This window comes from Piliocolobus tephrosceles, chromosome 21, assembly GCF_002776525.5.
Source record: "Piliocolobus tephrosceles isolate RC106 chromosome 21, ASM277652v3, whole genome shotgun sequence".
Taxonomy (NCBI): domain Eukaryota; kingdom Metazoa; phylum Chordata; class Mammalia; order Primates; family Cercopithecidae; genus Piliocolobus; species Piliocolobus tephrosceles.
This window is the reverse complement of record NC_045454.1, coordinates 41,671,961-41,684,731: the sequence shown is the minus strand read 5'-3', so window position 1 is coordinate 41,684,731 and position 12,771 is coordinate 41,671,961. Positions and strand designations below refer to the sequence as shown.

The 12,771-nt window shown below is 54.2% G+C and overlaps 1 protein-coding gene across 1 annotated transcript in view; it reads right to left on the bottom strand.

Moving 5' to 3' along the window:
- DOCK6 (dedicator of cytokinesis 6) overlaps positions 1-12,771 on the bottom strand; it is a 66,727-nt gene that overhangs the window by 8,859 nt on the left and 45,097 nt on the right. The window contains exons 23-37 of the mRNA XM_026455625.1: positions 11,194-11,323; positions 10,937-11,107; positions 10,312-10,451; positions 10,054-10,223; positions 8,889-9,049; positions 8,572-8,754; positions 7,577-7,703; positions 7,165-7,249; positions 6,647-6,743; positions 6,370-6,504; positions 5,288-5,440; positions 4,107-4,265; positions 3,891-3,991; positions 1,696-1,888; positions 1,471-1,614 (exon numbers count right to left, since the gene is read on the bottom strand). Of these exons, the coding sequence (XP_026311410.1) occupies positions 1,471-1,614; positions 1,696-1,888; positions 3,891-3,991; positions 4,107-4,265; positions 5,288-5,440; positions 6,370-6,504; positions 6,647-6,743; positions 7,165-7,249; positions 7,577-7,703; positions 8,572-8,754; positions 8,889-9,049; positions 10,054-10,223; positions 10,312-10,451; positions 10,937-11,107; positions 11,194-11,323 (2,149 nt within the window). The remainder of the gene's footprint in view (positions 1-1,470; positions 1,615-1,695; positions 1,889-3,890; positions 3,992-4,106; positions 4,266-5,287; positions 5,441-6,369; positions 6,505-6,646; positions 6,744-7,164; positions 7,250-7,576; positions 7,704-8,571; positions 8,755-8,888; positions 9,050-10,053; positions 10,224-10,311; positions 10,452-10,936; positions 11,108-11,193; positions 11,324-12,771) is intronic.

The window sequence follows — 12,771 nt, the reverse complement described above, 5'->3', positions numbered from 1 at the left end:
GACATGTCGGTTTCACTCTGTCACGTACATTGGAGTACAGCAGCACGATTACAACTCATTGCAGCTCCAACCTCCTGGGCTCCAGTGATCCTCCCGCTTCAAGCTTCCTGAGTAGCTGGGACTACAGGTGCATGCCACCACACCCAGCTAGTTTCTTGTATTTTTTGTAGAGACAGGGTTTTGCCATGTTGCCCAGGCTGGTCTCAAACTCCTGGCCTCAAGTGAGCCTCCTGCCTCAGCCTCCCAAAGTGCTGGGATTACAGGCATGCACCACTGCACCCGACCCATTTTTATTTTAATATAGAAAGTTTCAAGAGATGTTGGGTGTCCCAGCTACTTGGGAGGCTTAGGTGGGAGGACTGAGTGAGGCCAGGAGTTTGAGACCAGCCTGAGCAACATAGTAAGACTCCCTATCAAAAACTTAAAAATTGGCAGGATTTGGTGGCACACACCTGTAATCCCATGACTTTGGGAGGTTGAGGTGGGCAGATCACTTGAGCTCAGGAGTTCAAGACCAGCCTGGGAAACATGGCAAAACCCTATCTCTACAAAAAAATACAAAAAATTAGCCTAGTGATGTGTGCCTGCAGTCCAGTTACTCAGGAGGCCAGGGTGGGAGAATCACCTGAGCTGCCCTGGAGGCCCAAGTGGTAGGGAGCCATGATCACGCCACTGCACTCCAGCCTGTGTGACAGAATGGAGGCCCTGTCTCACAAAATATCACAAAGAAAAAAATATATATAATAATTTAAAAATTGGCCGGGCATGGTGGCACATGCCTGCAGTCCCACCTACTTGGGAGGCTGAGGTGGGAGGATTGCTTGAGCTCAGGAGTTCGAGGCTACAGTGAGCTATAATCGCACCACTGTACACCAGCCTGGGCAAAAGAGCAAGACTCTGTTAAAAACAAACAAACAAATAAGAAAACAAGAAAGGAAAAAAGAAAAGAAAGGAAAATTGAAAGCATCTCCAGTGTATGGAAGGCTTGCTATATCAAGCCTGCATCAAGGGTCTCATGGAGACACAGGCGAGTAACAGGGCCTCTGAGAAACCCAATTCTCCTTCTTGCTTTTTTTTTTTTTTTTGAGACAGTCTCACTCTGTCGCCCAGGCTGGAGTGCAGTGGCGCAATTCCGGCTCACTGCAACCTCTGCCTCCCTGGGTCAAGTGATTCTCCTGTCTCAGCCTCCCGAGTAGCTGGGATTACAGCTGCGTGCCACCACGCCTGGCTAATTTTTGTATTTTTAGTAGAGACAGGGTTTCACCATGCTGGCCAGGCTGGTCTTGAACTGCTGGCCTCATAATCTGCCTGCCTCAGCCTCCTAAAGTGCTGGGATTACAGATGTGAGCCACCGCACCTGGCCAATTCTCCTTCTTTCTAAATCCCCTGCTGGAAGGGTCTAGGAAGCAGATCTGATGGTGCCTCCCTGGCCCGAGCCCCCTCTCCTGCACCCAGTCCCCAAGGCCTCACCATGGTGAAGTAGCCGGCTGCCTGTTCCAGCAACCCTACCAGCCCCAGCTCAGTGAAGTGCTTTCCGGAGCAGAAGCCCTCCTCGTCAGGCGACAGGATGTCGTCGGAGATGGCGGACTCCTCTAGCACATTGGATGAGATGTTCTGGGGCAGAAGAGATGGCATCAAACCCTCGTCCCCACTGCACAAGTGCTGCCCACCGCCTGCCGCCCCCTGGCCTCTCACCTGGAAGGAAACACAGCCCACGGGCAGGTGGCGGTGGTCCTCAAGCAGGGCGAGGTACTCAGCCACGAGGGCGGCCGCATGCACCATGCACTGGGCGGCCTCGGCATGGTTGCCCAGCTCCGCATGCTTCCCGGCCATGTTCTGCAGCCAGGTCAGCCGCAGGTCGGGCGAGCCCTGGTAGCCCCGGGCAATTCTGGAGTCCAGGTGAGGGGGATGTGAGGAGGGGACTCACCTGGTCCTCCCCACCTGCCTCCCACTTGTCCACCCCCTTCACTGGTTACCCCCATATCTGCCCCAAGGACCAGCCAATCTCCTCACCTGTACCCCATCCCCTCACTCATTCCGTCACCTGGCCATCCCTCACCTGTCTTCCCCTTCGTCTGTTTTCTCACCTGCTGGCCAGTCATCTGTCTTCACCTGTCTCCTCCCCTGCCTACCTTACATATTCCTTTAGTCATCTTTCTCCTTACTTGTCCTGCCGTCTCCCACTGACCAGTCAGTCTCCTTACCTGTACCCTACTCACCTGTCTATCCCCTCACCTGTCCACCCCCTCACCTATCCACCCTCTCACCTGCCCATCCCTCACCTGTCCATCTCTTCAGTTGTCTATCCCCTCACCTGTCCACTCCTCACCTGTCCATCCCTTCACTTGTCTATCACCTCACATGTCCACCCCTCACCTGCCCACCCCTCACCTGTCCACCCTCTCACCTGTCCACCCTCTCATCTCTCCATCCCTTCACCTGTCCACCCCTCACCTGCCCACCCCTCACCTGCTCACCCCTCACCTGTCCACCCTCTCGCCTATCCGCCTCTCACCCGTCCACCCTCTCACCTGTCCACCCCTCACCTGTCCACCCCTCACCTGTCCATCCCTCACCTGCCTACCCCTCACCTGTCCACCCTCTCGCCTATCCACCCCTCACCTGTCCTACCTGTCTATCCTCTCATTTGCCTATCTCCTCACCTGTCTACCCCCTCACCTGTCTATCTTACCTGTATATCCCCTCACATGTCCACCCACTCACCTGTCCGTCACTTCACCTGTCCATCCCCTCACCTGTCCACCCTCTCACCTGTCCATCCCTTCACTTGCCTATCCCCCACTTGTCTATCCCCTCACATGTCCACCCTGTCACCCGTCTATCCCCTCATCTGTCCATCCCTTTACCTGTCCACCCCTCACTGTCTCTTCACCTGTCCACCCCCTCACCTGTTCATCTCACCTGGCCATCCCTTCACCTGTCTCCTTATCTGTCCATGTCCTCACCTATTCATCTTCTCATCTGGCCATCTCTTTACCAGTCCGTCCCTTCACCTGTCTCGTCTGTCCATCCCTCACCTGTCCACCCCCTCACCATCCCTTCACCTGTCTCCTCGCCTGTCCACCTCCTGACTTCTCTACCTCCTGACCTGTCCATCCCCTCACCTGTCTGTCCTGTCACCTGTGTCTTCACATGTCCATCCCCTCACTTGTGTCCTCACCTGTCCATTTCTTCACCCACTCACCTGCCTGTCCAACCCTTTTCCTGTCTTCCCACTTACCTGTCTCCTCACCCATCCATCCTACTCTCCTTGTCTCCTCACCTGTGTAGCATCTCCCCACTTCCTCTATTCACCTGTCTCTTCGCTTATCCAACCCCTCACCTGTCTGTCCCTTCACTCCCCTGCCCTACCTTTTCATTTCTCACTTGACCCTCCATTCATGAGTTGACTCTACCTGTGGAAACTTGAGTCACCTGAACTATTTCCCCTTCCTTGTGCGCCATCTCACCTGTCTATCCACCTGTCCCTCCCATATGCCCCACGTCCCCCATCTCCATCACCGTCCACCCCTCCTACACTCCTCAACAGGTCTAGTCTCTGGATCTCATTTCCCTTCACCTGTGGGCACCTCACCTGTCCCCCGCACCTGTCCTGGCTCTCATCTGTCATCCTCATCAGTACCTTCTTCTGGCATCTTTACCTGTTTGCTCACCTGTTCTCTCCTTACTTGTGCCCTCATTTCTGCTCACCTGTCCCCCTCACCTGTCTGCCCACCTGTATGCTCTCCTGTCCCCCTCACCTGCCTCTGTTAGAGACTGTACACTCCCCTGCTCCCTCCTCACCTTCTCAGACATCTACTCTCATCCCTGTTCTCCCTGCACCTGTTGGGGTGTGGGCGCGGCTGAAGGTGCCGGCTGGCCCGCCTCACCTGTACATGAGGTCGATGAGCATCTCAGGGTCCTCCTGATGTTCCTTCATCTTCACCGTGTCCGTCAGGATCATGTGCAGGTTGAACATCAGGTCCTGGACCTGGAGCCGGGGAACATCCGGGGCCAGTGAGGGCATTAGGAAGTGAAGGGAGCCAAGGTGGTGGCGTCAGGGATTATACGAAGGGAAGGCAGCACGGGGACCCAGCAGGTGTCACCTGCTCCGCGAAGGTGCTGTCCCGCAGCCCCACGTCCTCCTCAGCATAGGTGAGGATGGTTTTGAGTGAACGTCGCAGGTGCTCTTCACTGAAGTTCTGTGTTGTCCCCACCAGGGACGAGAGAGACATGGTCACCTGCATCTTCACACGGGCAAAGTTCTGCAGGGACGGGAGGAAAAGTGGAGCCGGGAGTCTCAGACCCCAGACCCCACGCCAGGGTCTGCTCAACCTGCCGACATGGCCCTTACATTCTTTATTTATTTTTTTATTTTTAATTTTTTTGCGATGGAGTCTCGTTCTGTTGTCCAGGCTGGAGTGCAATGGTCTGATCTCAGCTCACTGCAACCTCTGTCTCCCGAGTTCAGGTGATTCTCCTGCCTCAGCCTCCTGAGTAGCTGGGACTGCAGGCATATGCCACTATGCCCAGCTAATTTTTGTATTTTTGGTAGAGACAGGGTTTTACTATGTTGGCCTGGCTGGTCTCGAACTCCTGACCTCAAGTGATTCACCTGCCTGGGCCTCCCGAAATGCTGGGATTACAGGTGTGAGTCACCGTGCCCAGTTGTTTTTTCTTTTCTTTTTTTTTTTTTTTGAGACTGAGTGTGTCGCTGTATCACTTAGGCTAGAATGCAGTGGTGCAATCTTGGCTCACTGCTGCAACCTCTGCCGCCCAGGTTCAAGTGATTCTCGTGTCGCAGCCTTCCGAGTAGTTGGGATTACAGGCGTCTGCCACCATGCCCAGCCAATTTTTGTATTTTTAGTAGAGACGGGGTTTCATCATGTTGGCCAGGCTGGTCTCGAACTCCTGACCTCAGATGATCCACCTGCCTCAGCTTCCCAAAGTGTTGGGATTACAGGCATGAGCCGCTATGCCTGGCCTCTTTTTTTTTTCTTTTTTTGAGACAAGGTCTCTTGCTCAGGCTGGAGTGTGGTGGCACAATCACGGCCCACTGCAGCCTCAAACTCCCGGCCTCAAGTGATCCTCTCACCTCAGCCTCCCAAAGTGCTAGGATTACAGGAATGAGCCAGGGCATCTGACCCCCACTTGCGTTCTGAGCCCTCCTCCTGCCCATTATGCTCAGTGACTACCTCCCCCTCCATCACTCCCTGTATGGCACTGAGACCCCGCTGGCCACCCTGACCAGAGCCATGTGTGGACCATGCCTCCTATCCCCACTCACGTGGCCGATCTCGAAGTTCTGTCGCATGAGCAGGTACAGCGAGGCGCTGGCGTGCGTGCGGATGGTGCTGATGCGGCTGCCGCAGTGTCGTAGGAGCCTCAGGCACAGGTCAGCACACAGCTCCGTGTCCTCCTCGAACAGCAGCTCCGGGAACTGCCCACAGGGAACCAGACAGACACTGTCCAGCCCCTCCCGGTTCTGGCTCAGAAGGGGACTGGCCCAAATGAGGACTGCTTGGGTAGGGGTTTGTGTTTTGTCCTCTTTGGCCAAGTACCACTGGGTTCGGAGTCAGACCTGGTTTAAGCCCCTTGCTGTGTGACCCTGGGTGAGTGACTTGGCCACTCTGATCCTGCCTTCCTTCCACTGTAAACTGTGGCAAAGCAGTCTACTCCATGGAGTTGCAGAGCACGCAGTAAGTGCTCAATGAATGAGCTACGTTTTTTTTTCTTCTTTTTTTTGAGACAGTATTTCACTCTTGTCTCCCAGGCTGGAGTGCAGTGGTGCAATCACAGCTCACAACTCCCAGGCTCAAGCCATCCTCCTGCCTCAGCCTCCCCAGTAGCTAGTAGCTGGGATCTCAGGTGTGTACGACCCTGCCTGGCTAGCCTTTTTTTTTTTTTTTTTGAGACAGGCTCTCACTGTGTTGCCCAGGCTGGAGTCCAGTGGCACAATCACGGCTCACGTAGCCTTGACCTTCCGGGCTCAAGGGATCCTCAGCCTTCCGAGTAGCTAGGACCACAGGCGCATGCCACCACACTCAATTAACTTTTTTGTAGAAACAGGGTCTCACCATGTTGCCCAGGCTGGTCTCGAACTCCTAGGCTCACATCATCTTCCTGCCTCAGCCTCCCAAAGTGCTGGGATTACAGGTGTGAGCCACCATGCCTAGTCCTTAGCTAATTTTAAAATGTTTTGTAGAGACGGGCCTCTCTGTGTTGGCCAGGCTGGTCTCAAACTCCTGGCCTCAAGCAATCCTCCCACCTCAGCCTCCCAAAGTGCTGGGATTATAGGCATGAGCCACTGTGCCCAGCCTAGAGCTTCTACTGTTTTTCTAAGAATCATGGTTGTTGAGTGGTGCTTACCTTGGACACAAGGGCCCTCTGGGTGGCCAGGCCATGCTGCAAGAAGAGGGCACTCTGGGCACTACCCAGGCTGTACAGCACAACCTTCAGCACTGCCCCTAAGATGCTCTCCCGGGCTTCTGAAAGCATCACCGTCTGGAGGGGAGGGGGTCAGAAATCCAGGTGTTAGAGCCTAGGGTGGTGATAGGGAAAGGGAAGGAGAGGGATTATGGAACCAGGGATCACAGGGCACTGCAGTTGGGCTCAGAGCCAAAGCAGATGCTGGATCAAGCCCTACCTGCACGATGATCTCCAATGTGTCCAGAACTATTAGGCTTGCCTCGGTTGCCAGGTTCCCTTCCACCAAGGCCTCGTGTTCCATTTCATCCTTGGTCCTGGAAGGGGAAGGGAGGTCTTGGGGGCCCACTCAGGGCAAGGTCCTACTCCATGGCTGAGCTCTCTCCTTCCCCTGGCAACCCAGGGGGATCTGGCTCCCTGGAAGCTGTTGTTTTTTGTTTTTGTTTTTGTTTTCTGAGACAGGGTCTTGCTCGGATGCCCAGGCTGGAGTGCAGCGGTGTGATTACAGCTCACTGCAGCCTCAACCTACCAGGCTCAAGTCATCCTCCCACCTCAGTCTCATGAGTGGCTGGGACCACAGGCACATGCCACCATGCCTGGCTAATTTTTAAATTTTTGGTAGAGACAGGGTCTCACATATGTTGCCCAGGCTGGTCTTGAACTCCTGGAGTCAAGCAATCCTCACACCTCGGCCTGAACTGTTCTGAACTCAGCAAACTCCCTCCTGCCCACACCTACTTGTCCACGCGGTCCGAGGTTTGCTTCCAGTGTGTGACGCTCTTCCGCCAGCGCACGTTCTCTGGATTCCCAAATGGGCTCCTCTCTGAGACACATGGGCGCACGATCACAGATGCGTAAAAACACAGGCACACGTGAACATCAGGAGAAATGCACAGGCATGGAGATAGTCAGGTGGGCTGACCCATGAGGGCACTGGGTGGAGCAGAAGGCTGCCGGGTGGATGCACAGAGGCAGACACGAGTGACAGATGGGGACGCACAGGCGCACGTGTACGGTGATGATGCGTGGACTTCTCTCCAGGAAATGTGAGGCAGAAAGTTAGCTAGGGATGGTCCCCTTCATGGAGTCCCTTGACACAAGGTGGGAGCAGCTGGTAGGATGGGGACACGTGGCTACGTCACCCTCTTACCACGACTTCGCCGAACCATTTCTTGTCGTGCTCCGATGGTGCCCAGGATGGCTTCCTCTAGACGTGCCTTCATATCCAGCGATTTTTTGAATGTGAGGCTGTTGATGCGTTCAAAGGCCTTTTTCCCCTGCATGGGGACAGAGAACTGGGATTCAAGGTTGACTGCTCTTTTCGGTGGGACCTTGGCTGGCCCCATCCCTTACTTTGTGCTCTTTCTCACCTCCGGGCCCCTGTGCTTAAAGGCAGTTTGCCTTTTTCCTCTCAATTCTTAGCACTTAGCAAAAAGTGCTCACTGCAGCCTCTACCTACTGGGCTCAAGCAATCCACCTCAGCCACCTCTGTAGCTGGGACTACAAGCATGTGCCACCATGCTCAGGTAATTTTTGTATTTTTTTGTAGAGATGGGGTTTCACCATGCTGCCCAGGCTGATCTCAAACTCGTGGGTTCATGCAGTTTGCCTGCCTTGGCTTCCTCAAGTGCTGGGATTACAGGTGTGAGCCACTGCACCAGGCCTTTTAAAAAAAATTTTCTTTCTTTTTTTTTTTTTTTTTCAGAGATGGAGCCTCACTGTGTTGCCCAGGCTGGTGTATAGTGGCATGATCTCAGTTTACTGCAACCTCCGCTTCCCAGGTTTAAGAGATTCTCCTGCCTCAGCCTCCCAAGTAGCTGGGACTACAGGCACGTGCCACCACAGCCAGCTCATTTTTTGTATTTTTAGTAGAGACAGGGTTTCACCATGTTGCCCAGGCTGGTCTTGAACTCCTGACCTCAGGTGATCCACCTGCCTCAGCCTCCCAAAGTGCTGGGATTACAGGCATGAGCCACTGTGCCCGGCCTCCACCTTCCAAATTCTATTCACAAAGGCATTTCTGACTTCACTCCTTGCTTCTGCACAAAGACAGTCCACCCCTTCCCACTCAGCCTGCAGCACCCTGGGTCCCTGGGTACATCTTTAGCCTGCCTCCCCCATTATCTCCCGCCGACACCCTCGAACCTTGTACTCGAAGGCAGCCAGGCAGAGGTACAACAAGTCCAAGAGACGTCCCAGCTGGGGGAGTGTCAGGTCAGTGGCCCAGCGCTGCAGGAGCGCCGGCTCGGCATTTTTCAGCACCCACAGCACACACGCCAGCAAGGTCCGGCTTGACTCAGCAGAGAGGGCACAGCCTGCGCGAGAAGCCTGGGGCCAGAGAGGAATCAAAGTCAATTTCCATTTTCTCCATGTGAGATGAATCCTGGCCAATCAGTATCTCGATACCTGGCTTCTCTCATTCCAAGGGGATGATGTCTATGGGGACAAGCCTCCCTACTCACCGTTGGCGGCCCCTGGGAGATGCTGGCCCGGGAGCCGGGGGCTAGGGGGCCACCAGCAATGGCCATGGCCACAGAGGGGTTGATGGTACCCGCAATGTCCCCTTCGCCTTCTGTATCTGAGTCAAGCATTGAGGCCAGTCTTGACCGCTGACCTGGACCCTCTGGCAGGGAAGGACAGAGGGAGAAAAAGATAAAGCCTTGGTAAGTGCTGTCCCCGTCTCAAATTTCAGAAGTCTTCCCTCATGGCCAGGCACGGTGGCTCACACCTGTAATCCCAGCACACCTGTAATCCCAGCTGGGGGGGGTGGGTGGATCACCTGAGGTCAGGAGTTTGAGACCAGCCTAGCCAACGTGGCAAAATCCCATCTCTACTAAAATTACAAAAAATTAGCTGGGCGTGGTGGTAGACGCCTGTAATCCCAGCTACTTGGGAGGCTGAGACAGGAGAATGGCGTGAACCTGGGAGGCCGAGCTTGCAGTGAGCTGAGATCGTGCCACTGCACTGCAGCCTAGATGACAGAGTGAGACTCCATCTCAAAAAAAGAAAAAAAAGAAAATAATAAATGGTACAATAATATTTCCCATCTATTGTAGGCTGACAGTATCTCAGTACTACAGCCCCGCACATTTTCACATAACCTTATGAAGTAGTTGGTGTTATTACTGTCCCCATTACAGGGGCGAAACCTGAGGCTCAGAGAAATTAGAACTTGACTAGTCTGTTCTAGCACTTTAACCTGCTCTGCTAATCCTAATGCCTATGCTTTTTTTTTTTTTTGAGACGGAGTCTCGCTCTGTCACCCAAACTGGAGTGCAGTGGCTGGATCTCAGCTCACTGCAAGCTCCGCCTTTCGGGTTCACGCTATTCTCCTGCCTCAGCCTCCCGAGTAGCTGGGACTACAGGCACCCGCCACCTCGCCCGGCCAGTTTTTTGTATTTTTTAGTAGAGACGGGGTTTCACCGGGTTAGTCAGGATGGTCTCGATCTCCTGACCTCGTGATCTGCCCGTCTCGGCCTCCCAAAGTGCTGGGATTACAGGCTTGAGCCACCGCGCCCGGCCTAATGCCTATACTTATATCCCTGTGTTCTCCCACCTTTACTATCCTGTGCCTTCTGTGACCAAGTCCCTGGGTCATGTGAGCCCATCCTCCCCTGGCCCACTGACCAGCAAAGTCATGCAGCCGTGGCAAGGTGTCCCGTGCAATCGATAGCAGTGGCAGGTACAGCTCAGCCACACAAGCCTTCACGGTGGCCTCTGCGTAGCGGGGATCAGTGTCATGGCCGCATAGCAGACTGTGCACAGCACTGATGGCCTTCTTGTGCAACAGAAATGCCCTGTGGGGTAATGGGGTGCTCAGGACAGGGTGGACATGGCTCCTGAACTGTCCCACCTGCGCTGGGGCTAGACAGGACCTCTGCTCACCCCTCGGCCTCAGGTTCAAGGGCCAGCGCCAGCTCTGTCAGCAGGAGCCCAGCTAGGAAGTGCTGCTGCCGGAATGGTCCACTCAGTTCGAACATGCTGGTCACCTTGGGGTCCGGGGCTTGGCTGGAGAAGGTGGAGCTCTGCAGAGAGTGGGGTAAAAACGGGGGATACCAGCGGTCAAGGGTCAGAGGTGGGAGGTCACCATTAAAGCCATCTTGGAGGTGACAGAAATCATGGTGCTAATAGCCACAGATGAGAGACTGAGGTTAAGTCATCTGGAGGTGACGGTGGGTATGGGTTTCAAGGCCAGAAATGAGAGGTGGACGTTAACCCATCTGTGATGTAACAGGGCATGGGGTCAAAAGTCAGAGGACTGAGAAACAGCACATGGAACACTGGGCTGGGAGTTAGGATTTAGGGGAGAGAAATCAGAAGTTAGTCCTGGGAAATTGCTGAGAATGACAGGAGAGGTGAAGGGTCAGAGGTCAAAAGTCAAACATAAGGGGTCAGTTCACCTAGGCAGTGGTCCACCGTGAAAGGGACAGAGATGAGGGAACCATAGGAGATGGACTGAAGGTGAGAGGTTGTAGGTCAAAGAGAGGAGGCAGAAGTGAAGCCAGCCCACCTGGGAGGTGGTGGAGGACACAGAGGGGGAGGGCGAGGCTGGGGGCGACAGAGGGCAGCAGGGGAGGTTGAGGGTCACGTAGTGCTCGTGGCTGCATAGGATGCGGGTGAATTCCATGCGCAGGGTCAGCAGGGCCGCCGGATTAGGGGACGACTGGAGCCGCGTGGCCACCTGCAGGAGAGGGGTGGCCAGCAGTAATGTCAACATTGTTCCGCCTTCCATCCATGCCATGTCCACCCTGCCCAGCCCACTCCTACCTGCTTGTAGTGGGCCCGGACCAGGCTGAAGACAAAGCCCCGGTCCACCAGGGACAGAAGGTCACTGAGGAAGAAGGCCAGGCTGGCGTTGAGGCGCTCGGCCAGCTCCACGTCCTGAGGACACAGGGGACTGTCAACCCACACAGCCATACCTCCTCCCCAAACCTCAGCCCCCACAGGGGCTTGTCTTTTTTTTTTTTTTTTTTGAGACAGAGTCTCACTCTGTCACCCAGGCTGGAGTGCAGTGGGGCACGATCTTGGCTCACTGCAAGCTTCACCTCCCAGGTTCATGCCATTCTCCTGCCTCAGCCTCCCGAGTAGCTGGGACTACAGGTGCCCGCCACCATGCCCGGCTAATTTTTTTGTATTTTTAGTAGAGATGGGGTTTCACCAAGTTAGCCAGGATGGTCTCGATCTCCTGACCTCGTGATCCGCCCGTCTTGGCCTCCCAAAGTGCTGGGATTATAGGCGTGAGCCACTGCACCCGGCCAGGGGCTTGACTCTTACCAAGATCATCTGCCACCCCTAGGAGCTGCATCACTGCCCCAAAGCCTTTGTCTCTGGGCTGTGGTGACCCTGGGACTTCCTGGTTGCCCTCCTCAGGCTGCCTTCCTCTCCTATGCTCCTTAAGACACTAAGGCAGATATGGGCTGACTCCTCGCAAGATCCTCTCGCCCTCTCTGTCCAGAGTTCAGAGCTGGGGAGAGACCATTTCCCAGCCTCCCTTGCAGTAGAATCATATGACCATTTCTGGCCAATGGAATTTGAGGGGAAAGTGAGGTGGCCACTTACATGGCAGAAGCAGATGGGTGCTGGGGAACTGCCAGGCCCAGGCCCAGGCCCACACAGTGATGTCTCCACAACCTACTTAATGCTCAGAAATAAGCTTTGGTTATTTAAATCACTTGTGACTGTGTTGAAGCGAGTTAGCCTCTGCCCTAACTGATCAACTCCCAACATCATTTATTTTTATTAATTAATTAATTAATTAATTTTTTGAGACGGAGTCTCACTCTGTCACCCAGGCTGGAGTGTAGTGGCATCATCTCGGCTCACTGCAACTTCTGCCTCCCGGGTTCAAGCAATTCTGCCTCAGCTTCCCCAGTAGCTTGGATTACACCCACCACCACGGCTGGCTAATTTTTGTATTTTTAGTAGAGACAGGGTTTTGTCATGTTGGTCAGGCTGGTCTTGAACTCCTGACCTCAGGTGATCCACCTGTCTTGGCTTCCCAAAGTGCTGGGATTACAGGCGTGAGATACCACACCCGGCCTCTCAGCACCATTTAATGTGAACTTTACTGAGCATCTACTCTGTGCCAAGCCCTGGGAATGAGGCAGATGCCATCTCTGCTGCGTGTCCAACTGAGTCCAGTGTGTGTGGAGGGGTAGGGGGGCAGGGAGACACAAAATAAACAAGAATTTCAGATAGTCAGATAGTTCTATGTGCTTCAAAGACAAGATTAGATTGGTGCAAAAGTAATTGCAGTTTTACAATTACTTTCAATGGCAAAAACCATAATTATTTTCTTTCTTTCTTTTTTTTTTTTGAGACGGAGTCTCGCTCTGTCGCCCGGGC